The sequence below is a fragment of the Mercurialis annua genome, linkage group LG1-X (assembly GCF_937616625.2).
Source record: "Mercurialis annua linkage group LG1-X, ddMerAnnu1.2, whole genome shotgun sequence".
Classification (NCBI taxonomy): domain Eukaryota; kingdom Viridiplantae; phylum Streptophyta; class Magnoliopsida; order Malpighiales; family Euphorbiaceae; genus Mercurialis; species Mercurialis annua.
The window spans coordinates 43,142,986-43,170,198 of NC_065570.1; the positions used below are offsets into that span (position 1 = coordinate 43,142,986).

A 27,213-nucleotide genomic window follows, 5' to 3' on the forward strand; every position below is an offset into this window, starting at 1 on the left:
AGTGAGAGCAGGTTTTATCAAAATTGAATTTTAGGGTTTATTGGTTCATAAGTATTAGGTTTTTCTTTTGGATTAGAGAAAATGGAGAAATCAATGCCGAGAATCTCGGTAGAATCTTTAAAATTCTATCTAAATGGAAGATATGAAAATCCTTTCCAATTCCTTCTTACCATATTTTTCAAATTAAAAAGGTATAAAGTTGAGATAATAAAGATTATTTTTGCAAGGAAAAAGATGGCCACCGTAATGTTCAAAAATAAAACTTGGACCCGTATATTTGAGATTAATATGGGCTAAGAAGGTATTTTGTGTGATTTTCTCAATAAATATAGGGGTTTTTTAGATAAATACCAAAAAAAGATAAAATATTCTCAAGAATACTACCTCAAAATTGTTTTTTGAAAAATACAATCTGTACTTTTTTTTTTGAAAAATAACTTTTGTTATTCTCAAAAATATCTTTTTTAATCTCAGGAATACGATTTTGGTTATCCAACGGTATACTAACACCGTTGGTTAACCAACAAACAAAACTATTACAAATTCAAACCTCCATCTTTATTAAACTAGTTGAAAATTCTATTACAAATCCCTCCGCCTTCATCACCGCAAGAATAATCGTCAAATAAAACCTAAATCGTCTTTTTAAAATCTAAAATTATTGATTAATCATTTGTTAACCAACAAGGTACTAAAAACAAGGTCATTGGTGTACTAGCAACAAACATAAAATTCAGCAACTGTTTACTAACGATTTTATTAACGATATATTCAAAATAAAAATTACAGGTTATCTAACAGTTTACCCAATATTAACTATTGGTTACCCAACATCCAAAAATATTATAATTCTCACAAATATTTCTTTAAACACCTAGAGTGCAACATATTGTGCAACACAAAAAATCGAACCACAAACATAAAATTCAACAACTGTTTACTAACGATTTTATTAATAATACATTCAAAACAAAAACGGTTTACCCAATATTAACCATTGGTTACCCAACACCCAAAAAATATTACAATTCTCACAAGCATTTCTTCAAACACTTAGAGTGCAACATGCTGTGCAACACAAAAAAATCGAACCACCATTCATCAACAGCATCGTTCACAAAAGAAAAATAAAAAATGGATTAAACAACACACAAAATGTGATTAACCCAAAATATTCACATTAACAAAGGATTAGACTGAAATCAAACTGCGGATCTGAAGGAGTAATTCACCGGATCTGTTATGTTGAAAAACCTTTCAATCTCAAGAAGGAGATGTTGCTGCCGATGAAGAACGGAAGGAGATGTTGCGGATCGCCGGATCTGTTTATTAGCCGCATTCTTTCCACGACGCCGCACAGTGGCTTCGCCAAGGAAGCGGCCGCCGAATGATACAACAGTAGAACAACAACTAGTCGCCGGCCTTGAGGAAAGGAGGACAGGAAGAAATCGAAATTGGAGATGAACGATACAGCTATTAGGATCGTATTTTTCTTATTTTGAAAGTGTAAAGGTTGAATTTGGAAAGGTTAAAAATCAAGGAATATGTGATAGAATGACAAATATCAATTTTCAAAGTTAGTGCCGTAATTATCTAGTTATTTTGGGCTAAGCCCGTGTTTTGTTTAATTAACTCTAAATATAGCTCCTCATTGGGCTATCATCCCACATGAGCCCATTTAATTCTCTCATCAAGTCTTGGGTTATTGCATACCAGGCCTCTTATCCGGATCTCTGGGCCGGTGCAAACAATAATATATTTTTATATTTGAAGTAATATATCATATTATTTCCCTATTTCATGTAAATATCTAATTTTTTCAAATATGAAACACAAATAAACAAGCAAAAAATAAAACAAAAACAAACACTACACTTGTAGTAGTAATTGTTTGTTAGGTAGGTAAGGTGGTTGAGTTGAGTTGAGTTGGGTTGAGTTCGTCTCTCTCTAACACCCTAATCTCCTTTTCTTCTCTGTAACATTGTTTTTAACGACACAGCAAAAACAAAGCAGCCCAAAACCAAGAAACATTACAATGTTTTCCATTAGATCCATCTTCAGACCACATCAACCTCACCAACTCACTCCCTCTCTTATTCTACTCTACTCCTCAGCTTCAGCTGCAGCGATTCAAGCTGAAACAACCATCCAACAAGGCCCCAGAAATGACTGGTCTCCTCAAGAAATCAAGAATGTTTATGACTCTCCACTTCTTGATATCCTTTTCCATGGAGTCAGTCTTCTTCTACCATCTCTTTCTTTTACTCTATGTCATATTGGGTAGCTGATGGTATTGGTTTTTGTTGGTTTTACAGGCTCAAGTTCATAGACATTTTCAGAATTTTAGAGAAGTACAGCAATGTACTCTGCTTTCTATCAAGACTGGTGGGTGTAGTGAGGATTGCTCGTATTGTCCTCAGTCTTCAAGATATAGTACTGGAGTTAAACCTCAGAAGCTTATGATTAAGGATGATGTTTTGGAGGCTGCCAAAAGGGTATGTGCCATTAGTTTACCCTCCTTTTAAAGCTCTTCTCTTGCAATTTAATGTTATTATGTGCTTTATGTTTACCTGAAATTGACCAAATCATCTTGGGAGATGGTTCATTCTGCTATGTAATTTTTAGACAACTATAGTTTTGTTTTGGGTAGAGGTAAAGTTTTGATTTTATTACTACACTGTACTGTTCAGCAATCTTGTTTAATTATGTTCTGTCATAAAAAAAATGATAAGCTTGTTTGTTTCAGATGGATCTAAAATGTATCTTATGTGTGTTATATTCATGTAATACAGAAGGCATTATGTGAAAATCTTTCTTTGCTTTGGCAGGCAAAAGAGGCTGGTAGCACACGGTTTTGTATGGGTGCTGCGTGGAGGGACACAGTAGGAAGGAAGACCAATTTTAGCCAAATCCTAGACTATGTGAAAGAAATAAGGTATGGACAACTGCACTTCTCGCAAATATTAACAGAAAGAAGATTGATCATTAATGGCTATTTTTAGAAGATAAATTCTTTAAATGAGTATTCTTTTGCCTCCTTAGTCGTATTGTGTGTTTTCTGCAAGAGGAAATGATAAGTTTCTTCTGTTTAAATTGGAACCATAAATAACCGTAATGCAACTGTTTGATAGCTACTACAGCTACATCTGGTTTTGCTGGTTTTCTTTGATGTTCTTGGAAGTGGCCTCTGGTACACCAACTAAGATGTTGGTTAGACCGTGTTTAAAAGATTAGTTGAATCATTTTTTGATGGTTCCTCTTCAGTTGATGTTCGATGAGAAGCCTCTTTTTCTCTGAATAGGAAGTCAGCAGGAGCAAATATATATACCTGTGTGTGTAACTTCAATTGTTTTCAGTTTTATCCTTAAAGGATGTGTTTATTTTATTATTATTTTTGTCAACCACCGTGATATTTATGCTTCAATACTTCATCTATTGGTTTATTCCCTTTTTAATTGTGATTTTTGCATCAAATGTTCAATGTAATGATTGTTGTCCACTGCAATTGCTAGCCTTAGCATGCAAATAGATTAGAGTAGGTTATATGCTTGAGGGAAATCATTTCATCATAATGCCGAAGGATAAGAACATAGCATGACTTTGTATCCTTTGGTGCAGCGTCTGATATGTGATTTAAATCTTTCATATGAATCAGGGGTATGGGGATGGAGGTTTGCTGTACTTTGGGCATGCTAGAGAAGCAGCAGGCTGCAGAACTCAAGAAAGCTGGCCTTACAGCATATAATCATAATCTTGATACCTCAAGAGAATATTACCCAAACATTATCAGTACAAGAAGTTATGATGAGCGCCTGAAAACCCTTGAACATGTCTGGGAAGCTGGAATTAATGTCTGCTCAGGTAACTCTTTCAACTTCAAAAAGATCATTTTAAAATGATTAGTACATGAAAAAGTCCTAGAAGACTTTTGCTTTGCCTTGTTCTTCTTCTTTGTGGGTGAAGCATAAAAAAGTGGAACCATGCATGTTGATTTTCTTTTAAGATAGCCAAGGTAGATCAAAAATTAGATATCTTGGTTACTAATCATTGTGCTTCATCTATTGCATCCAGTGCCCAAGGCTTATTAAACAAAGCAAAGAATTACGTTTATTTAGTTTTTTCAGATGAAAACCTTACTTATTCCATCCAACCGCATTATATAACGAGCTATGAACTAAGTTCAGATGTTGAATAACAAGTTCTTAGTGAAATTCAAACAATGGAGAATGAAGGTGCGGTAACCGACTAATACTAATCACACAGACCACCTCTGTCTACCCTAAGAAGCTTTTATGTGAAAAGCCTAGTATAATAGTGTCCTTTTAGGAGTCTTAAAATGGATTTTGTTTTTATTTGCTATTTTAACATTACATCAGGTATGTCATATGACAAGATATGAACAAAGCATGCATTTTATCTTGAATGATTTAGCATTAGATAAGTGTGAGCTAAGCCAAATTTGCTGACATTACTTTTTGTGAAGTGTGCATGTATTTACATGTTATACCTTATCAAGGGGTCGTAAAATTACAATAAGGAAAAACATATGATTATGTCTATAATGAGTTCTCCTAGTACTACCACGTGAAAATGAATGTTTCGAACTTTATCTTTATTTTATTTCCGTTTCAGTACCTTTTTTTTTCTGAGTATATGAAATTGATGAAAAATAACTCCAGATGCAGTTTTTTTTTGTTCTCTTCATTTTTTTTTTGGAAAAAATAACTTAAGGACAGTATGACATGCTCTTGACTTCATATTGGATCCTTGGTATAAAACTCTGGTTTCATGTAAGATATAAATAGTAATGGGGATTATGCTGTAAATTTAATGTTAACAGGAGGCATAATAGGGTTGGGAGAAGCAGAGGAAGACCGTGTAGGTCTATTACATACATTGGCAACACTCCCTTCTCACCCAGAGAGTGTTCCAATCAATGCACTACTTGCAGTGAAAGGCACACCTCTAGAAGATCAGAAGGTAATTCGAATTCTGCTTTACATTAACAGTATGGTAGCTACTCTAGCATTTCATAATTTGTTTGATGTTTTACGGAAGAGTACAGACCTCTATGTTATGTTAATTTTTTCAGAGTTTTAGAAGTATTGCTTAGAGATAAGCACCATTCTTTTGCTGCAGAATAAAATTATTAAAACTGGACTTGATTGGCAGTAACTTCCGGAAAATGTTTTGTTTCTTTGTAACTGCTTTTCTTGATTACTTGGTTTTTAAAATGTCAAATCTATAACTCTAGCACATAAAATAAAAGGGTTTATTTAGTGCATGAGAGCGTTGTAGATCGTTGGTGGCTTAAACCTCTGACCTTTAGAATAATAGCAACCAAAACATGAATTAAAAACTATCAAAAGAGCATTTTATTTTCACAAACTTCCTTCTTCTTTAATGAAGACGGGAGAGACATCGCTAATAGTGAAACAGTAGTTATTACTTATTGCTAGCAGATGTATGTCCTAAGCCATATGAAATTAAGAGATGTATTTTTTTCCAGCCTGTAGAAATATGGGAAATGATTAGAATGATTGGTACCGCTCGAATAGTGATGCCAAAAGCAATGGTCCGGTTATCAGCTGGTCGAGTCCGTTTCTCAGTGGCTGAACAGGCTCTCTGCTTTCTTGCTGGTGCAAATTCAATCTTTACAGGCGAGAAACTATTGACAACGCCTAACAATGATTTTGATGCTGACCAACGAATGTTCGAGCTGCTCGGTTTGATTCCAAAACCTCCTAGCTTTCCAGAAGACGAAGAGACAACCTTGGAAGCAGAAAACAGTGAGGAGGCTGTTTCTAGTTCAGGTTGAAATTAATAGTTGAAGCCTTGAAGGAGATGTCTCCATGTAATTATAATGTTGAAGTATGTCATCTTCATTTTAAAATTAATTAGTTATGATTTTCTTTTTCTTTAAAAATGCTAAACCAATTTCATTAGGTGGACTGAAAGTTCTGTGAAAAGAGCAGGTATCAGATTCTCAAGTTACATGTTACCCTTAATTCAATAGTGTCTTACTGCACGTTATAGCCTTTTGTATTTACTATTGTAACTGTTTCTGGTTGGACTGTAACCGCGGATTTTAATTTGTTGCTAGGGGTTGCGTAGAATACTACCATAAACCCTAAACAATGCTTGGTAGCGAGGTTCGCCTCAAACAAACCCTTTGTCTGGATTCGTCTTGGCGAACCCAGACGCATCTGGGTTCGTCTTGGCGAACCGTTCTCCAGCCACTTCCGTTTGCTTGAGTTAGAATTTTTTTTGTTTCATAAAAGGACATCGTTTAGGGTAAAGGATATTTTTTTTCCTTTTGTTCGTATTTGTCAGCAAAAATATAAAAAATTAACGGAAGTCTTTAATAGTTCACATAATTGAAAGTAAATAACCTTTAAATAGGATTTTCAAATAATGAGTATCAAAAGTTTCAAATTAATTTGCTCCTATGTTTTTCAGGTTTAAAAAAGACTTGGTCAAAAATAGTAATAATAAAAATTAACTTAGATCCTAAACTCCAAACCTTATGAATAAATTACTGAGATGATGAAAAATATAAACAAATTGAACTGAACAGCAGGCATAAAATCCAAGATCTAAAACTGGACTTAATTAGTAATTTACCTCCTCAACTTGTAAAGCACATAAATTAATTTTATGGGCAAATCAATTATAAAATTAGTGATTATAATCGATTAACTCCATTTTGACAATTTATCTGCTCAACTTGTAAGCTAATTACCCCCTCAATTGGTAGTTTGTCTCCCTCAACTTATAAGCTAATTTACAAAAATAGACCTAATTGACCATAACCACCAATTTTGTGACTGATTTGTCCACAAAATTAATTTATGTGTTAAATGCCTATTGCTCATAAATTGAAGAGACAAATTGCTACTTAAATCTCTAGGAATGTGCATGTTAAATAAATGATACAATTTGATTTAAATAATATAAATATATTTATATAATTTAATTATAAATGAATATAATTAATTTAAATTATATAAAATTGATCATATTTCATAAATACCATATGAATTATTAAATACATTTATTTGCAAATAATAAATAAATGTTAGAGTATAATTTAATCAAAAGAAAAGGTTAGAGTATGTTCAACCTGATTCATTACACAAAAAAAAACGAACTATGATTAAAGAAGACATATCCTTGATTTCACTTTAAAAATGCAACATATACATCCGATTTTACAATTGTGAAAACCAAGACCTCAGTTTTTTTTTGGTAAATAATGATTAAAAATAGGCACAATCACGAGATGTGGAAGGCAAAAACTGATCCTCAGTTTTCCGCAAAGAAAGCTAAATTGCAAAATACATAGGATTGTGATACTTGTAGTTAGTTAGACTTGGAAATCAATTCATTCATATGCTACGATAATCTTTAGCTAGTATAAGTATAAACATGCGACAAGTACTATCAAATTAATAAATAAATGGAAAATTTAGGTATTTATCTAACGAAAAAATATTTGTACTTTTTACATCAATAAGGAAAAATTACAGAAAATATCTCATGTTTTTTCCAGATTTATGTTTTTACTCTGAGTATTAAAATATTTATGATTTTACTCTGAGTATTAAAACATTTATGATTTTAATCTGCTATCATCTGATTATCATAAATCTTTCTATAATTTATTTTTTTACGTAGGTTATCATACAATTATCATTAACCTTATCATACTTCATTATCATATATAGATATCATACTGCAGTGTTATGATAACGACATGGTAATGTAGTGATGCTGACATGATAGTCGGACATAGTTTTATCATAACATTATCATAAAAATTATTATTACATTATCATATAGGTACTATTAATAATGTTATGATAACTATATGATAATCTAATATTATTTTCTCCATAAAATCTTTTTTTTTTCTGCAGTGTTATGATAATTACATGATAATACATTGATACTCATATGATAATCACGCTTTTTTTTTATAAAATACATTTTCCTCTGCAGTTTACAATGACATAATAATGCAGTGATACTCATATTATAATCATATGTTATTTTTACAGAAAATCATTTTTTGAGCAAAAAATAATTTTTTTATAAAATTGTTTTTTATACAGATTTTTAGATCTAAAGTTGAAAAATTCAAGGTAATTTATTTAGATTTGAATATTAAAATAAACAGTAGTTATCACCACAAATTAAGAAAACAATCGCTAAATTATATGCTAAAATTAAATATAAAAGGACAGCAAAACAATGGCAGAACGATGACAGAGCATCGACAAAGTGATGAAGAAACAACGAAGAAAAAAGAACAAATATAGAAAAGAAAAGAGAAAATAATTTAAAAAATTAGAAGAGAGTGAAAAAGAGAAAAAAATGACAGGTGTCACTAGAGTAAAAAAGTATGATTAAAGTAAAATAATAATAAAAAGTGAGTACAATTATAATATAAACATTTTTTAGAGTAAAAAAATAAATATAATAAAAGGATGAAATATTTTCTCTATACTTTCTTTATTGAGATAGAAAATCATATTATTTTTAAAAAGAGTATTTTTCCTAATTTACTTTTAATTAAAAAAAAAGCAGTCCATCGATATCCAAGATTATTTTCCAGAGTTTTTTAACCTCTGATTGAAATCCTACAATTACTCGCTCAATATAATTTCAGAGATCAATGACACTTATAATATCCCAAATTCATATTCAAATTAGCAGCGATCTCTAAGTTTCAATTTCTGTCAAAAACCAGACATGTAAAATCTGGAAACTAGTTCTCCACTTTATACTTATCTGTACAAGTAAGAAAAATACATAATAAATTACAAAATCCTGAATGTGGCTTTGACAGGATGATGCAATCAGTTTCATCTTGTATTCTTTACCACGGCCTTGAAATCACCAAAAATTTATAATCCATAGTAGATTATAAATATGAAAATTACCCACTTCTTGTTCTCAAAAAGTAGTCACCAACAGTCAAAAATAAGTGTTCTCCCAATACCACATCCGCAGCTGGCTGGTTTTCGATGCAATCAACTTTTATCTGACAAGTAGAAGGAACGAGAAAATCCCATCAGTAGATATAGTGACTATTGTTTATACAGATGGTTCCAAAAATGAAATCAGGCAAACTAGTAACAAACCTTGTTATTTCTTTGCTGAAATTCCGACCTCAAATTTGAATGATCCCTAGATAACAAGTAAGTTTTTAAACCCTGTGCATATTTTTTGTTTCCTGCGGCCATTTACATAAACAACAAAGCAGCAGTGATGAGTGAATATAGCTAACCATGTCACTTTTGGAGAAGCAATCCAGTCAAGAGCGGAAAGAACAGAGGAATACTGAGAAACTAACCTCCATAGAGTGCAAGAATAGCATCTGATTTGAACACTAAAGCAGCTCTTGCCAAATAAATGGTGAAAGACAACTCATAAATATTATGGTAACTCTCCTCGCCAATTACAACCTGCAAATCCAGTACATTGATTTTTATGGGAAATAAAATATTTCCAAAGTGCAAGCATGGAAACCCTCATAAACTATTCAGCTGAATACAACTCGTGTTTCTGCATAATTTACATGTGAAACAAAGACTTAAAGTACACAAATATATGCAGACATTACATCCTTCTGGTTACACAAATCAACGAAGGATTGTATGTAGAGAAAATTAAGCAAGCCCCATAAATCCATTTTAAATGGCAGAGAATCACATATTGACTAGGCATGGCGCACCCATATAAGCAAATACAAATAGACTTGAATGTAAGCTCCCGTCCTAAGTTTAACAGATGGTGTGGCCCACAAATGTAAATAAAACATTTCATTAAGGAATCCAAGAAAACCACTGACCAGCAATTGTAGTAGTTAGGCAATTGATTGAAAGATTTTACTTGAAAAACTGTCCTATTTTGAAAAAGTCAGGGCACTTGCACATGCATGTAGAGTTCAAATGACACTCGAATGCAAAAAAAAATAATCATTGAAGTGATTAGTTTCTTTAACTAAGAGTAAAAACATATCAAGATTCCTCAAAATGAAAATGCACTTCACTCCATGCAACTTACAGCTTCGGTTGGCATCATGGTAGAGGACAGTAACAGAGATCCAATTGCTTCCCTAATATATTGTTCCTGCATGAAAAAGGAAAGGCACAAATCCAATTGAGTATACTTCTTCAGAGACCTGCAAATCTGCAATCACTTATATAAACTATAATAATTAACATGCTGCGTTTGTAAATATGGTATAATCTGTGGGGCAGTACAGTAGGATTTGTAAAACTTCAGACGTATGAAATGCTGCTGACCAAAGGCACTAGCACTACCACAGTCGATATTTATATCAAACGAGTTTAAAGAAGGGAAAAGAAAGAAAAGAAACACATATAATCGGCCAATATAGAATCTAAATACTACCACCGTAACACAAAAAATGGTCAATGTAAAAGACCATGCCATTTTTAAGGAAATTGACATCCTACCTTTTAAATAGGGGAAGTCATTTCCTAACTTCTCAAAACTTCCTAAAATGAAATAATATAATAAAAATCACTTTAGTATAAACTATTTAACACCTCAATCACCAATAATGAAGTAGTCCTCATTCATCGGAGGCCACCATTCAATGGAGATTTTTTAAATTGTTCTATTTAATTTAATTCTCTTCCACTGTATAATTTATAATTTACATCAAACACCAAAAATAAATTTTTGTTACCAAGCTACAGAAAATGAGTCATTTTCTTGACAACATTTTCTAGAGACGAGCTCTTTTCAGGGAAACAAACAGGGCCTTGTTAAGTAATCAAAACTTTTAATTCTAAACAGTGAAAGTCCATAAATTTATTGCTTCCAATACCTTAAATTTATAGCTAATACTATCAAGAAAAATGACTGATGTCAGCAAACAGCATATGATTGTGCATACAGTTCGAGAGAAGATATTACCTGTGAATTGAGAACCCTTTCTAATTTTGATTTATCTCCATCCAAAGATTCAAAGTAAACGTCCACCACATCAGTAGGTTCAAGGGCAACTTTTTTGCGTAGCTTCTGAATCCTATTAACAACCTACGAGGTACCAGGTTCAGCCAATCTATTTATTATAAACAAATCCTCTTTGACAAACAACAAAAAAACGGATAACATAATTGAAGTACAACAGAAAGAGGTTGAATCATATGATTTGCATAAAATATTAAAACAATGCATCTCATATTTTGAACATAGACCAAGAAGAGAAAGAGAGCAAATTCGAGGGTGAGGTTTATTAGAAAAATAAAAAAGATAGAATACCTCACGAGCAACACCAGCCTCATACAAAGATTCATCTGGACGCAGATCCATAATCACCAAAACGTCGCCTAAAACATTTGAAAATAAAAATTCAAGGCATGTATAATTATACTATTATGTTATTAAACAGAATGCAATAAATGGCTCCTACCATCGCCAGCTGCATCTATCTCTTTCTCTGTCAGACCATCAGGACATTTGAATTCTCGAACAACCTATTAAGTCCCCAAAACGTGAGATAAACTTAGGAAACAAGATCAAGCAATGCTCTCAAAAGGTTATAAAATTAGGCAAAACTGCGGATTTAAAAAGAATTTAAAAAAAAGAACTGATTATAATGAATCAGTATGAGATTATCAATATCTAATATGGGCCCTACAAAGGGTAAGAAAATCACAACCACACAACTGATATTAAAGACTAAACCTTTGACATAAATAACACACCAGATTCAGGAATTCCAAATGGAAACAGAAAAATGATCATTTTAAGATAACATAAAAAGAAATCAACCTGACAACCTGGAAGTGTCTAAGGACATCTGTTAGTCCAAAAAAATAATATTAATACCAGCTTAACTTATTGGGAGGGAGACACATTAACCTTCTATGAACTAAACTATGCCATCCTCCAAAATACATGCTAGCCGATTCACAACGCAAACTATTTATGCAGGTGCAGTCGATGTAAATTGATTATTAATGTTAAATTTAAAGTAAAATTTAAAAAGAACGGAAGAAAGAAAGAAATTATGCACCTTGATATCAGACAGCTTCAGGTTGTGTGAAGCAATAGTAACTTCTCCAGCTTCCTCAAATGCTAAGATATCTTTCTGAGACATTGCTTTAACTTCTTTAGCAACAACTCCCATTGATTTCCCAAGTCGCTTGCCCAGCACACTTAAAGAAGAAAAACACAGAGAAGTTAAATCTATAGCAGAGCACAGAACAGAACAACAGGACAAAGCCTTCTGAACAGAAGAGCAACTTGCATACCTGAACTCAGGTTCTGCACGTAGAGAAGCATACTTCAGAGTATCAATACACGGGATGAGAGATCTCACATTGAGTTCTTCCAGTACATACTACATGCAAACAGAGAAAATTAACCATAGAGCTAAAAACAATTAAAATAAAAAGACCTGAACAGCCTATAAATAGCTTCTGGGAAAACCAGAGAAAACTGTATCCTAAGTTACAGATCCTACATTTTTACTTGATGCACCAAACAAATCTTTGATGCAACTGTTTAGATTAAACAGGAATCCTTTCAGAATTGCACCAAGCTTAAAATCAATGACAAATCTCATAACTAAATGACCATTAAAGAGATGATCAACACATATATAAATGAACAATCCAACAAACCTCTTTTAGTTTTCCAGCAATGTCATCAAGAAAATCTGCATCAGGATGAACTACTATCATTTCCCTGCAGTTGAAGAAAGAAAAAATAAGATGAAACAAAATTAGCAGGTTCAAACAATGTACTAAGGAAACTAGAAACATAAAAAAATATTTGAGCACCTAAGTGGAGATTTCAAAGGCTTGTTATGCCTCTCACGGATATTACGTGCAAGATCAATAATTGTTATCATCCTTGAAACACTCTGTTCAATGCGCTCATCCCTCTGCAATGACATAAGATGCACATAAACAAGGAGTAAAACTTAATTTGGCCCAACAGAAGAAGGTAAACGATAAAGACTAGTCCTTGTAAAATAGAGTACCATAACTTTAATTGTAAAAAAGAGTCTAAATCAGGTCGGAAATTATCAATGTTTTCCAGTGAAATTCAACGCACATAATTCATTAGAGATTTTATCAGAAAGGTTTGGCTTCTCAAAGAAAATCTTCCAGAATTTTAATAAATAAACTAGCATGGGAAATCCAAATTTACCACATTTGCACGTTTTTGAACTATGTCTAAATTAAACTTTTTTATTTTTAATAAAAGCTACAAAATAAGATCAAAAATACCTCCCCCTCTTCTTTAGGAAATATGCAGAAGTGAATACTTTCTTCTGCTCCACTAGAAACTTTCCGCATATTTTGATATAAAACTTCTGTGAAAAACGGAGTGAATGGTGACATCACCTTACAGGCTGTTAGAAGCACCTGAAAATGAATATGCAAGCTACAGGTAATGTTGACTGGATTGAAATGAAGGCATTGCTCATACATATCAGAATAACCAAGAGCTCTACTCAAAAATAAAATCAAAAGGAAAAAAGGACCACATTTAAAATAAAATAAAAATCTAAAATTACACCTAAATTAGAAGTAAAGCAAGCATCATACTCAAACGGACAGATAAAACTAAAAACAGATCGTGAACAAGACTCGAACTGTGAAATTTTAGGCAATCTTTATTGCATCAGTTGTAAGTTGTAATCATCTTTCACAGAAGTGTTGAAACATAAACAAACAAATCCAATAACAACCTAAAAGGAGCACCTAGTGAAGAGATGTAACAAGATCATATTTCACACAGAAAATCTCAATTCAGCAGCAAAAAATCTGTCACATCTACCACTAACAACTTGCATATTTAAGCATAAGAAAAGAAAGTAGATCTAGTTAGTATAAATTTAGATCAAAGAGAGATTTTTGTTAAGAAATGCAAAAAACCTAAATATTCAAACCCCTTTTCCAAAATAAAGATTTGTATCATTTGCATAGAACCTACATAAACATTTATAATATGCATTTAACCCGTTAAACCATCACCATATACGACAAGCTAAATGGACAGGTAAATACTTTAAACTATTCAACATAGCATGCTGAACATTCAACGACCACCCCTGAAAACAATAAAAAGATAGAAAAGAAGGAATAAAGATGGAAAACACACACAACAAAAAGAAAGAGAAAATAAGGAACAGCTCATCACATACCTATTAACTGAAACATAATATGGAATGAAGTTACAGTCATAAAGTACCAAACATGGATTTATACAAATTAACAGACCCATCCCACAGCCAGGTCATCCTGGTCTTAATTCAGGTTAGCACAACCAGTTATCATAACCAGAACTATATAATCAAAACCATGCACCGAGCAGCCGAAAATACCGTTGCAAAACATGATACATAAATTGCCAGCAACATACACTGTAAAGCGTCGACAGAGCAGTTCGGCAATCTTCTTCCCCAGTACGACCTTTCAATCTCTTACGGTTGAAACGGACATATATATTTGTAAGGTTGTCAAGAAACTTTAAGAGATATGGAACCACCTGCAAAAATTACATGCCACTGCACATGAGAAACTAGAAATCTAGCTTGAACTTTTCATCTGCAAGTGCACTGTTGAGCAGTTTCAAGTCCAAAACGATAACCGCTATGTTTAGCTGAGGCAGGATTAAGACTTTAGTTAGGGAATGTAAATGATTCATTATACAAACGTGATTTTTCAGGGATCGCTGGTGACCAAATATACCACTATTCAGTATCATTCAATGTTTTTAGCTATTTCATGTGTATCCTAAAAGAATATACAAACATCTCAATATTTCCATTTATCTCGAGAACCTGAAAAATTAAAGTAAGTGAGCAGCAACTCATTATTTTATGTACAATCACAAGCAGATTAGTAATGTAAAAAGAGAAAAAAACCAAAAGGGAAGTTAAAAAAACTACAATATATCAATAACTTATCCATGTACAAGAGTTAAAAAAAAAATCAGATATAATTGAAAGAACTTAAAAATATTATCAAGCTCTGTGGTGTATTGTTGATTGGCATACTTAACAGTATTTTTGATACTTTTTTGTTTATAGACTCCACTATTCCTATTAAAGGGTAAACTCTATTTAAGAAACTCAGAAAACAAAAGCCTAATAATGGCTTAACAGATAGCTAACCGTGTAAAGTCTGTATGCATCCATTTCTTGGCGAACAAAATGAACAAGACTCTGAGTGGCTGAGTTGATCCACTGATCTAAAACGTTGGATGAATTTTGAAGCTTTCCAGAATCAAGAGGAGTGAATAGCACAAGCCCTTCAATCTCAAGCCTCTTAGCATTTTGGACTAAAAATCTATATGCATTGTACCATGGAAGGAATACATCTTTGACCTGCAAAATAAAAATTGAGAAATTAGGTAAGAAACTCATTAGCAAAAAACGGATACTCCCTCTGACTCATAAAGATAGAAAAGTTTTCGATTTTTGGAACATAGGGAGTATATCTTTTAACTTCTGAGCAGTGTTACCGGGAATGCGGTGCGTTTCGGGTCGTGGTACAGGAACGGGAACGATATACATTAGATTTATTTTTTACGGTACGTAGGGGGTAGACTTAGTTGGTACGCTCTTTTTGTATGCAGTACGTTGAACCTTTCCTATTGGGAACATTTCTCATATATTTACGCATAAAATTATATTTCTTAGAATAATTTTATACCTTTTTCCTAATATATAGTTTAATCCCAGAAAAAAAAAAGGTATATATATTCCATTTTTACTACTAATTTAACTAAATTTCAAGTAGAGTAGAAAAGATATGTATTCCATTTTGTTTGCTGCTATGTTTTATGTTTAGTTATTAAGAGTAGGTCCGGTTTTTTTATTTTCTGTTGTTAATTAATATACATCAATTGAAGTAAAACTCTTCAAATTCTGTCAAAGGGAATTTAAGTTGACAGCTAAAACTTCTTCTTTTCTTGAATAAAGTGTGGTTGTCTAGGTCTTAATTAGATGCTTTAAAAATAAGAGATGTATTTATTAAGCCCATAAGCCCAATATCACAAAATCCTAAAAATTTGTACTGTTTTAAACAACTAAAACGTCAGACACCTTTCTATTACTGTTCATCTTCTTCATTTGTCGTCTGCAATTTATTTCTTTAGTCTTTTTCTCCTTTTTCAACAATTTATGGAACTCTTTCCATGGAGTCCCAGTACGCGTACCAAAGCGTTTCTGGTACTCTAGAGTACCGCGAATTGGGACGCACGTCCCAATTCCTGGTACCCTAAGAAAAAAGCGAATTGTGGTAATACTGCTTCTGATCAAAGAATAATTGAGATACAATAAACCTAAATAAACAGAAAAGCCAACGTAGAAATATTGAAGGACAATACTCACAACACTGTAAACTCCTTCCTTCTTGAACCTTAAGGTTTCAGCACGCACAACTGGGGAGTTGATAAGGTATAATCGTAAAGCATCCTGGATATAAGTGGCAGAAAAAAAGAAAGTTGCGCATTTTTTTAAAGGAGACGGAACAAGAAATTGAATTATGACATAGTTTAAGGACTAACAGCTCCATAGTCATCTATAACTTCCATAGGTGATGGATAATTTTTTAGTTTTTTGCTCATCTTTTTCCCATCTTCTGCTAGGACCAGTCCATTGCAAACAAGATTCTTAAATGCAGGTTTTCCAAATAATGCAGTAGACAGCACCATAAGAGTATAGAACCTGCCAAGCACACCAGATTATTCACAGTTTTAGTTGTCCCAGGAAAAAAAAACCTTTGTGCCAACAGAAGAGCGAAAAAAAGACGTGTAATTTAAGCTCTTGGGGCTCTTCAGAAAACATAATCTAGGCAATAAGGAACTGAAAAAATTTATAAAAATTGTTTGAGATACCCGCCATACATTATGGAGCTATGATTATTTTTTTCTTTCTCCTGCTTGCAAATGATAACAAGGGCATAGTGTTTAGGTGTATGGTGAAGCTGCCAAATCAAAACTGATCATATTTCTGTACCTACAACGGAATTTGTTTGCTATAAAGCCTATGTTACATGCACTTGGGTATGAGTATTAAATAGGGTTTCTGAAGGTTGAAGTCTTCCACCTTCCAAAACATCTCTGCTTTAAGAAGTGTCATATAATGTCTAAATATTATAGTAACCAAAGATGCTTTCGTAAGGTGAACAGTGAAACTAACTACACATAAATACAGATCTGATGTTAAGGAATCTACCATCCACGAGTTTGGTCAAGCCCTTCAGCAATAAATTGCCCAGGAAAGTTTTTCTCAAAAAGTTCGACATTCTCAAATGGGTAATGGATATAAGCATAGGGCATTGATCCACTCTCAAACCAACAATCAAATACCTGCAACAATAAATTCAGGTAGCAATAACATTATTAAATGCAGAAGCCAGATACCAAATTTCAATATGACATAAATACTATCAAAAAGAACAGCAATTACATGCAGAACTAGAACTAGAACTAGCCAAAAAAATATGTGCTTCAAATACAAGTTCATATCCGTAGATAGATCTACACGCTATCAACCAGCCAATTACTAGCTAAAAGCACAGTAGTAAACATATTCAAGAGTGAGTGTGATTAGCAGCCACGGTATGCAGTTTGCCCGGTTATTGCAGAATATTAACTTCACAAGCATCTAAAGTGGACGCTAGTTACTGAGTTGGTCTCAACTCTCCCAAGCTTACAAACTCAAACAAACGGAGAATTCTTTGACACTCTCAATTCCACAGTTCTACTTATTAAAAGAGGGCATTGCCATTTAATGGCTTCAAAGGTATCACTATGCTAAGCTGAGGATGAACTAGAAACAGCCGTCCAATGACTTTAGGCATGAACATGCACACGAACTTACCAGCAACAATTCAGGGTTAAGGGAATCTATATGTAGTATATTTAAGGCAACAATACAGGGAATGATCAAAAAGAGATAACACAAGAAAAGCCCAGTGTTATCGATCTTACATCATCAACTCGTCGAAGCACGCCAAATTCAGAGCCACGGCTAGATGGAATAGTTATGTTATCAATATGGTGCCGGTGCAGATCAAATACCTGGAGCAAAGTGAACAGACAGATTAGAAAATATCTAAATCATTATTATAAAATGATATTCAAACTTAGAGAAATTAAACACCATTGTCAGATAAATAGCAAGCAGAGCCAAGACAGCATATAATATTATTCCCATTGTCCCACAAAAAGAGGAAAATTGAAGCCAATTGATGAAACCTTGGAGTTGAAACTAAACAGCTCAACAGCAAATCTGGAAGCTTATAGAACTAAAATAGCTTCAAAAGTGGGACATTAAATTTACCATTTTCAAGCTTTCGTAACATTTTCTAACAAAAATTCATTAACACACAAATTTTATAGCCGAATAACAAAAGAAAAAACTAGCTAAACAAGAACATGAGGTTTGTAGTCCTAAAGCCATAACCAACCAGTTGACTTTTAGAAATGATGCCGGCAATAACTTATGGCATAATTAGGCAGGTAAAAATATAGGACAGAGCTATTAATATTTTGAGCTAACAAATTTTAGTCCACAGAATAAGACATTAGATTTATTAATCACATCAAAACAAATCAGGTCATGGATGGGGAGAGAAAGACTGACCTTAACACCAGAAAGCGTTTCAAGTTTTTCAACAGAGTCCATGACAATCATTTCTTCACCATCCTCACTAATCCATATAGGAAGAGGAGTTCCCCAAAATCGACTTCTACTCACAGCCCAATCTCTTGCATTTTCCAGCCAGTTGTGGAAACGTTTTTCCTGTAATTACAATGAAAGGGTAAAAAGTAATGAAAAAGAGCCACAATGCCAGAAATTGATTGGAGAAAGTTGACTGATTTTGGTCAGGAGTTCATACAAGAGATTGTAAGTGAAAAGGGAGAATTAAAACTTTAAGGGTTAATTCCTAAAAAAATCACGAACTTTACACGAAGTTTCATTTTAATCATGACCTTTAAAAGTTGTCATTTAAAGGCACGAACTTTCATATTGTTTCAAATTCATCATTTTAGTGTATTTTTATTGACTAAATTCTTCACTAAACCATTAATAAAAGACCCAAATTATTAATTAACATCAAATTTATTATCTTTTAGTTAGAATATCTAGGATTAGGAATTTTTAGTCAGATAAAATACACCGAATTTTACTTTGGTGATAGATTTGAAATAAAATGAAAGTTTGTGCCTTTTAATGACAACTTTTAAAGGTCATGATTAAAATGAAACTCCGTGTAAAGTTCGTGATTTTTTTAAGAATTAACCCAAACTTTAATGATAGAGAAGGTGAAGTATAGTTGCAACTTGTGTCAATTGCATTAATGCAATAACCAATATTATGCTTTCCACGAAAAGAGGAAAGGGCTGAGAAAAGAATTCTAACCTTTACATAATCAGGAACCCAATACGTTTGTTTGTTGTTTTCCAGCAGTTGCACTTTTAGTTCCTCCACTCTAACAAACCTAGAACAGAATTTATCACCACACCTCAGTCAGAATTTACTCTTAAAAATCAAATGATGATCATAAAGCAAGCTAACAAGAAAAATATTGTTAATTGCAGAAGAATCCTATTGAATACAGAAACTAAGGATCCATTAATCATGTGCAAAATGACTTTACTTGGATGCAGAAAAGAATGGAGAAAAGAAAACAAACTACCACGAAAATACATAGATTACAAGACAACATAAAAATCTCAAAATCTAAAACTAGAAATGCAATTATCATCCTTTGATTCCTGATCTAACTCGAGGAGCTCTTGGTTAAGTTGCTCTATTTCTCTTTACAAATTGGACAGAATTTGTTGTGTATTTTCTTTTTCTTCTTCTACCCACCTGTGAGCCAGTCTCAAATTCAACTTTATTTGGGATAAAATTTGAATTTCAGCTCCGCAAAAAGGACTAGTTCTACATAGTCTTTAAATATGAAAAAACTGGCATTATAAGACTACTTTTAGCACCCATATTCTGATGGTCAATCCGCTAAAAAAAGGTCAAACTAATTTTGTGTTATAAAAGATTTGATTAAAGGAAAGCTAATTCCCTTGTTAGATTTTGATAGTCTCGTTCTTTTGGGGGATTCTCAGCAGACAACAGAATTGGATTCGACTCTCATAGACCCGATATAATGAAAAAAACAGACCAGTTTAAACGAGATATGATGTGCCTGTATTAAATCATTTTCAGCCCCATGTTAGTCATTTATGGGGCTGTCAGTGTTTTTGGTCTTTCCTCTGTCATCATAACTTTTACAGCTAATTGACGACTAAGAAAAAATTAGTAAGGAAGAATTAAGTAAGAACTCAATAAGATATCAAAAACAATAAACAGCAGTCTGGTACTATAATCGAGAAAAACAACACACTCCACACCATTTTCAACTTTCCATAATAACAAAAGCATTTAAATCTTTAGTCCTGCAGACAGAAGAGTATCTGACCATTCCATAAACCAAAAAACATAAGCAGGACTCCAAAAGGAACCTAACGCATTTAATGGGCAAGAAAAAGCAATAAATACATATACATAGCGCATGCACACATATATATGTGCGCGTGCGCACATGCAAAATGTTTCTTCCGATTGAGCATGATAAGCAAGCTCCATGATACAGCGTATAGTCATTAAATTATCTGTAGCTGTTACCTACATAAGGCTGCCACACAATTGATATGATAAGGTTTGGCTTCTGGCCTTCAGCCAACACTTTGAAAAGATGAAAAACATTTTAATAACCTTTCAAATACTGTTCGTCTTTGGCATTGATGGTTTGAGATCTACTCATGCATTTCTAGATATAAGTCAGATAAACTCCTCTTTTAGTAGATAATGGAAAATAAAAAAGAAAGAAAAGGAAACTCCACAATGATCACAGCAAAATATCAGGTTTAACCCAAGAAATCTGAGAGTTGCATGACAGGAAAAAACTATTATCAGAACTTCAAAAGCCTAATACAAAAAAAAACAATTGAACTTTTAAAGCTGCGAAAAGAAAGCGAGTAGACCATATAGAAGGCCAGCAGTCTAAGCACTGGACAACAAGAGAATAAGATATTTGTCCTTGCACAATTCAGAAAATACAAATACTTCATGATTCTGGAACATGTTGATTGAAACATGTAAAGGAGTTTCAAAATTACAAAAAAAAAAAGCTATATGGAAATTAGCCATGTTACTCTTAGAAGCTTACCAGCTTGGAACAGCTCTGTAGATAAGAGGAGTATCAGATCTCCAGCAGAAGGGATAAGAGTGCATGAAGGTACCAAACTTAACAAGCCTGCCTTTTGCCTGAATCATTTTTAAGTATTTCAGTAAAATGACTAAAATGATTAATAGCCTATACAGCAATAAGAAAAATGATTGCTCAAAAAGATACTAGCCTCTATTATTTATAATCATTTTTAGCATTGCACTTACAGCCTCCTTTACATAGTCATCATGTGCTTTCATCAAATTATTTATAATCATTTTTAGCATTACACTTACAGCCTCTATTATTTCCATCTAAATCAAGAGCCAAATGCTGAAGCAAAATTAAGGACATGATGATATATGAACCAGAGCCTCACCTTCACTGCTTCAATAATATCCTTATCTGCATCTTTGACATACCGCCCACAAAAATCAGTAATTCTTTCAGAAAAGCAGCCATCGTCATCAACAGCTACAATCAAATTCTCTCCCTAAAATCCCAGGAAAGAATTAAGATACATAAAATAAATGAAGAGTAGATATCAGCAGAGCAAGAGAGGATAAATTTAACCAGGAGTATAGAGATTTAGAGTGAGAAAACAAGAAAAGTAAAAACAAAAAAGAAATAGGAGACTAAAGCTATGCATTGCCAAATCCAGGAATGTCAATGGCTTAATGCTAATCTGGAATATACAAATATTGACAAAGCAATACACTGTAGTTGCATAAGTTAAACCGGGTAATCCAGCAAACGAAAGAATAAGTTAATGGAACAGATTCATCAGAAATTCTTCTAACTTTAACTTGTGAGAAAAAAAACATTAAGACTCTATTGGCTTCTGCATAACTAGTGGCATTGAGCTCACTGGCCCTTTTTAACAAAATTTCAATTAAAATTTCATTAAAGCTTACCAACCAAGTTCGTATTCCACTGCCTTGGGCCAAGGGCGGTAAATGAACCGAGCCGCTCATGAGCAGCTCGGTGTTCAACTCGATAGGAGCTTGACTTGAACTCGTTTGTTAGTCTAAAAGAACAAACTCAAGCTCTAACTTATGTTCATATATTTAAACGAGTCGAGCTTGAACATGGTGTCATTCGGCTCGTATACATTCACAAACAACTCGATTATGAGCTCGCGAAGGGATCGTGTATGAATCAGATATCAAACTCGTGAACTGGCTTGTATATGAGCTCGATTAAGAGCTCATGAACTAGCTCGTATGTCAGTAAAACAATGTAATTTTGATTCAAACTACGTAATTTTTATTTAATTAAAACTGTATAGTTTTGATAATAACTACTAATTTTTAATTAATTAAAAGTATGCAGTGCTGCTCATGTTTGTTCATTTAGATGCTAGACAAGATTCGTTTGACCTCGTTCATGAAAGTGCTAAACTTATTGTGTTTATCACTTAAATGAACGAGCTCGAGCTCAGCCGTTTAACACCTAAATGAACGAACTCGAGCTCGGCTCTTTTAGCAACTAAATGAATGAACTCGAGCTCGGCTCTTTTAGCACCTAAGTGAACAAGTTCGAGCTTCACTCGTTTAGCACCTAAATGAATGAACTCAAGTTGAGCCTAAGCCGAGCATGAACATTGGAAAAGCTAAATGAACCGAGCTCATGTTCGGTATTCAACGATCAAATCGAGCTCAAGTTCAGTATTCAAAGATCGAACCGAGTATGAACACCACATTTATATAACATGCTGAACAAGAACACCTCAAAGGTCGCTTGGTTCAATTCATTTGCAGCCCTACTTAGACCAGCCCATGTATTTGTCCACAAAATAAACTAGTAACTGCAACAGCACTTCTCAAACAAGACAGAATCGTGACAGTTCTTTTCTAAGGAAATTTTTAAGGAAAAGTCAAAACTAGAAAAAGTTCACCCCGAGTTGACTTGTAAATAAAAATCAACAAAAACTCATTTGAAAGCTCATCGTCAGTAACTGAGACAACTTAATAGCATACTAGCTCAAACCTTATTGATGATTTGATTTTCAATGCAAACGCGGTAATCGTCTTCACCAAATGCTGGAGCACAATGAACAATTCCACTACCGCTATCATCAGTCACATAATTGTCCGCAACAACTCTAAATGCCGTGTCAGAAAAGTCTGAGAAGAAATTGAATAGTGGCACATACCTGCATGCATAATTTCAAATATTTAACATTGTCTACAAAATTAACATAACATTTTTCAATAAGAGAAATAGAAAGCCACCTCATGCTACTAAAATGGAATTCATACACAAAAGATTTAAGGAATACACTATTAACAGGAGCAATCATCTCAAAGTGTATACGTGCCAACAAGGAACACCTTCTAAGTATTATTGGCTAAATTAATTTTTTTGAAATACTGCCATATTGCAGAACTAAACTTTGATATCAAAATAAAACTAACTAGTCGGGGTGAGGGATAAGGATAAGAATATGAGTTATCATTCACTTGAGAGTTTAATATATATAAAAAAAATAAAGAGAGACTAAATATCCCTTTCAACCCCATTTTCTTATTACGCCAAAACTGATGGAGTATCCTGCCAGTAACATATTTTTTTTTATTACAGTCATACACTTTTAATCTCCTTCAAATCCTTTTAAACCTCCAAACATTAAAAAAAAATTAATGTTGCAATTCTTTACATTTCCTGTGTTATAGATTAGCTCTTATCCTTTCTTTTTCTAACCTACTAAAACCCACATACCCTGCTAAAGAAAAGTCGATGAAAACAATTGAGCGGCTTCAGAAATGTCAATCTGGATTTAAAATTCACAACATAATTGTCTAGAATCCTGGTGAAGAAGCAAACATGAAGTAATTTAAAATATAGTGGATTCTAGCCAAAAAAAAATTTCTTCATGCAAAAGAAGTTTTGATTTAAATCTACTACAGGCACATTTATTCATCCACGATTCCACATGATCATATAAACTAAATACTCCTAATTGATTTCATTTAAATATCACCACATGATTTACTCTAAACAGGATGAAGCAACATTAAGTCTGCTTATACTAAAGGTTTAAGGAATTCAACAAAGCATAAAGAATACGCAGACTCACTTCTTATTCACCAATTCCTTGCCCTTTACTTTCTCTAACAACTCAAATGAATCCATCAAATTTTCAGCTTTCCCGGCCTTCATTTTACCACCAGCGGGTCCATTTGCTGCACCCGCTTTTGGCTTCTCAGTTGGAAGAGCTGACAGCCTAGATTCAGCAACCACATACACTTTCCCAGTGAATTTGTTACGAACCTGATTTAATTTTAAAGTGAAAATTAGAAACTCAAGTTCCAATAATCATTAATCCAATGAATTCAATTGTTTTATTAATCTTTTTATGATGATCAAGCAAAAGGATAACCAAAAATGTGAATTCAAGTTCTTGGCTTTTCACGACTAAAGCATTTGACCCTAATGCTTTAACTTGCTATAATAAAGCTCAAGAAATTTCCCCTGAATCATGCGTCAAAGAAACCAAGAATAGGAAATGAAAACCGATAAATGCATCTGCCCCAAGATCACATGTCACGACAATCAAAGAAGTGTCTTAATTTTAATTATTTGCAGCCAAATTATTCACAATTGAAAGGGAAAATTTAAAAAAGCAACACCAAAAACTCAAACATAACTAACCTTAATATAGTCAAAACTGCTATTAACACAAAGTGCCAGATTACTAGGCAGGGTCCAAGGGGTTGTTGTCCATGCGACGAAGGCTGCATTGTGCGGATCGTCAACTATCGGAAATGCCACCATTATTTCAGGGTCTGGCACATCCTGGATTTCTCAAAGAAATTAGATAAATTTGACGAAAGAAGAGATAACTAACACTTGAAACTGAAAGCCAGCAATTTAGCAACAAATCTTTAGAAAAAGAACTCGACACAGACCTTATAATTTTGACCAGCTTCAAAGTTAGAGAGCACAGTTTTGCAACCAGTACTGTATGGCATAACCTATAAAACAAAACTCGGCATATTAAATATTAATAGATGTTTTTAGAATTAGTGACCAGTTCTGAATGTTATAGTACAATTAGTGAGCAGTTGAAGTAATACCTTAAAACCCTTGTAAACAAGACCCTTATCAAAAAGCTGAGCAAAAACCCACCAGACACTTTCCATAAACTTCAAATCCATAGTTTTATAATCGTTCTTAAAATCAATCCATCTCCCTGTCCTGGTAACAATCTTCTCCCATTCACCAACATACCTAGTCACAATACTCCTACACTCCTCATTATACTTGTCAATTCCCATTTTAAAAACGTCTTCTCTTCTCTCAATCCCTAACTTCCTATCTATCTCATTTTCAACAGGCAATCCATGGCAATCCCAACCGAATCGCCGCGTCACGTGGTGGCCTCTCATCGTCTGGTACCGCGTCACGATGTCCTTAATTGTGCCGGCTAGAATGTGGCCGTAATGTGGGAGACCGGTGGCGAAGGGTGGACCATCGTAGAAAATGTATTCGGGTAAGGATTTGGTTCGGTCTAATTGAGTTTCGAATGCTTTAATTTCTGACCAGAAACTAAGGACTGTTTCTTCTTGGTTTGGGAAGGAGAAGTCCTTTCCTTCGCAGACTTCCTCCATTATCGCCGCCGATGGAGGAAATTAGGGTTCTCTTAGAGAGGAGGTGGTGGTGGCGAGAGAAATTAAAAATTGGCGAAAGAAGTTAAGAAAGTTAATGAAAGGGTTTTTTCAAAGACTTGAAGCCAATGCTACAGTTACTTTTGAGCTATTAGCTTTAAGAAACAAAGTTTCATTTTGCCCCCTCAATTTGTTATGAAATATCAATTAAGAACAATTCATGGCTTTAAACAAAAATACTCATGAATTGCTTAATTTGGCTCATTTACTCCTTTAGCTGAGGTGGTAAAAGACTGTTGGAGTAATTGGAGTTGAGGTGGTAACAAACTGTTGGAGTAATTGGAGCTGGAATTCGCCAAAACAACTACCTTGAGAGAGTGTTTTTGTCCAAAACAACACCTATTTGATGGTGGTTTTGTTTAAAGTCCTAAATTTGGTCTTATTTGATCAGCTAATAATCATTCATGGCCTCTTATCGGGGCCAATTAGAAAATCCCCTGATGTTTAAAAGCGATCAGTAAATTCTTTGAGTTTTGTGGCGGCTACATTCACGATCCTTATGGACGAAAAGACCCCTTAGCATAGTTTTATTTTTTTGCGGCTATCGTTTTTTTTAAGAAAAAAATGGCGGCGCTACATTAGTTGACACGTCACCAAAATATCTTTAAAAAATTAAAAATATCCAATATACTCCCAATTTAATATTTTATATAACCCAACCCAAATTATATATTCAAATCCAACCAACCACCCAACCCACCCGCCTCCTCCGGTCGTCTTCTCATGTGAGAAGACGACCTAACTGGGTCGTCTTCTCGTCTTCTCAGTTCGTCTGATAAGACGATCTGTTGTTGACGAATATATGTGGATCTGTTCGCCAAAAAGAAATCCACTTGGATCTGTTCTTGACGAACATATGTGGATCAGATAGCCAAGAACAGCTCCACTTAGATCTGTTCTTGACGAACAGATGTTCAGGGCTAGAAGACGACTGGAGAGCGGCGGCGGCGAGTGGTTTGGGTCGGTAGGACGGCGGTGGATAAGTTGACGCGGATGGGTTTGGTTTGATTGAGTGTGGTTGGATTTGATTGGGTGTGGTTAGATTTTGGTGTGATTAAAGTTTTTTAAGGGTATTTTAGGCGTTTTAATTTTTTTGAAATATTTGGTGATTTGTCAGCTGACACCTAACGCCGCCAATTTTATTTTATTTTTAAAATTACAGCCGCCAAAAAATAAGAGGTATTTTCCTTCATAAGGGTCGTGAATGGCGTGCCATAAAGATCGGGGGGTTTACTGATCGTTTTTAAACATCAGGAGGTTTTGTGATCGGACCCGCAAAAGTCAGGGTCTGTGGGTGATTATTA

At 33.8% G+C, this 27,213-nt stretch overlaps 2 protein-coding genes across 2 annotated transcripts; one reads left to right on the forward strand and one right to left on the reverse strand.

Moving 5' to 3' along the window:
- The first annotated feature begins 1,874 nt into the window (after positions 1–1,874).
- Positions 1,875–5,990, forward strand: LOC126665508 (biotin synthase, mitochondrial). Its single transcript, XM_050358329.2, has 6 exons — positions 1,875–2,233; positions 2,316–2,495; positions 2,829–2,935; positions 3,656–3,861; positions 4,841–4,980; positions 5,510–5,990. Exons 1-6 carry the CDS (start codon positions 2,036–2,038, stop codon positions 5,816–5,818), a joined length of 1,140 nt encoding a protein of 379 aa, XP_050214286.1. The 5' UTR covers positions 1,875–2,035; the 3' UTR covers positions 5,819–5,990.
- A 2,672-nt stretch (positions 5,991–8,662) lies between these two features.
- Positions 8,663–25,970, reverse strand: LOC126683838 (isoleucine--tRNA ligase, cytoplasmic). The gene is made up of 27 exons (XM_050379441.2): positions 25,319–25,970; positions 25,151–25,216; positions 24,894–25,037; positions 24,319–24,512; positions 23,229–23,394; positions 21,619–21,732; positions 21,240–21,337; positions 19,433–19,511; positions 18,653–18,811; positions 17,998–18,087; positions 17,240–17,373; positions 16,570–16,729; positions 16,394–16,477; positions 15,173–15,385; positions 14,419–14,544; positions 13,281–13,418; positions 12,828–12,931; positions 12,669–12,732; positions 12,297–12,385; positions 12,059–12,200; positions 11,453–11,516; positions 11,302–11,369; positions 10,954–11,076; positions 10,072–10,137; positions 9,359–9,470; positions 9,147–9,238; positions 8,663–9,046 (listed from the first exon to the last, which is right to left on the reverse strand). The coding sequence occupies exons 1-27, from the start codon at positions 25,850–25,852 to the stop codon at positions 8,942–8,944; spliced, it is 3,528 nt and encodes a 1,175-aa protein (XP_050235398.1). The 5' UTR covers positions 25,853–25,970; the 3' UTR covers positions 8,663–8,941.
- Between the last annotated feature and the right edge of the window lie 1,243 nt (positions 25,971–27,213).

Excerpts from the sequence above, each read along its gene's own strand:
- LOC126665508 (XM_050358329.2), top strand. The coding sequence starts at position 2,036 with ATGTTTTCCATTAGATCCATCTTCAGACCACATCAACCTCACCAACTC. Across the intron at positions 3,862-4,840 it reads TGGAATTAATGTCTGCTCAG|GAGGCATAATAGGGTTGGGA; the intron begins GTAACTCTTTCA and ends TAATGTTAACAG. Across the intron at positions 4,981-5,509 it reads CACCTCTAGAAGATCAGAAG|CCTGTAGAAATATGGGAAAT; the intron begins GTAATTCGAATT and ends ATTTTTTTCCAG.
- LOC126683838 (XM_050379441.2), bottom strand. The coding sequence starts at position 25,852 with ATGGAGGAAGTCTGCGAAGGAAAGGACTTCTCCTTCCCAAACCAAGAA. Across the intron at positions 19,512-21,239 it reads TACAGAGCTGTTCCAAGCTG|GTTTGTTAGAGTGGAGGAAC; the intron begins GTAAGCTTCTAA and ends ATTCTGTTCTAG. Across the intron at positions 12,386-12,668 it reads TTGCTGGAAAACTAAAAGAG|TATGTACTGGAAGAACTCAA; the intron begins GTTTGTTGGATT and ends GTTTGCATGTAG.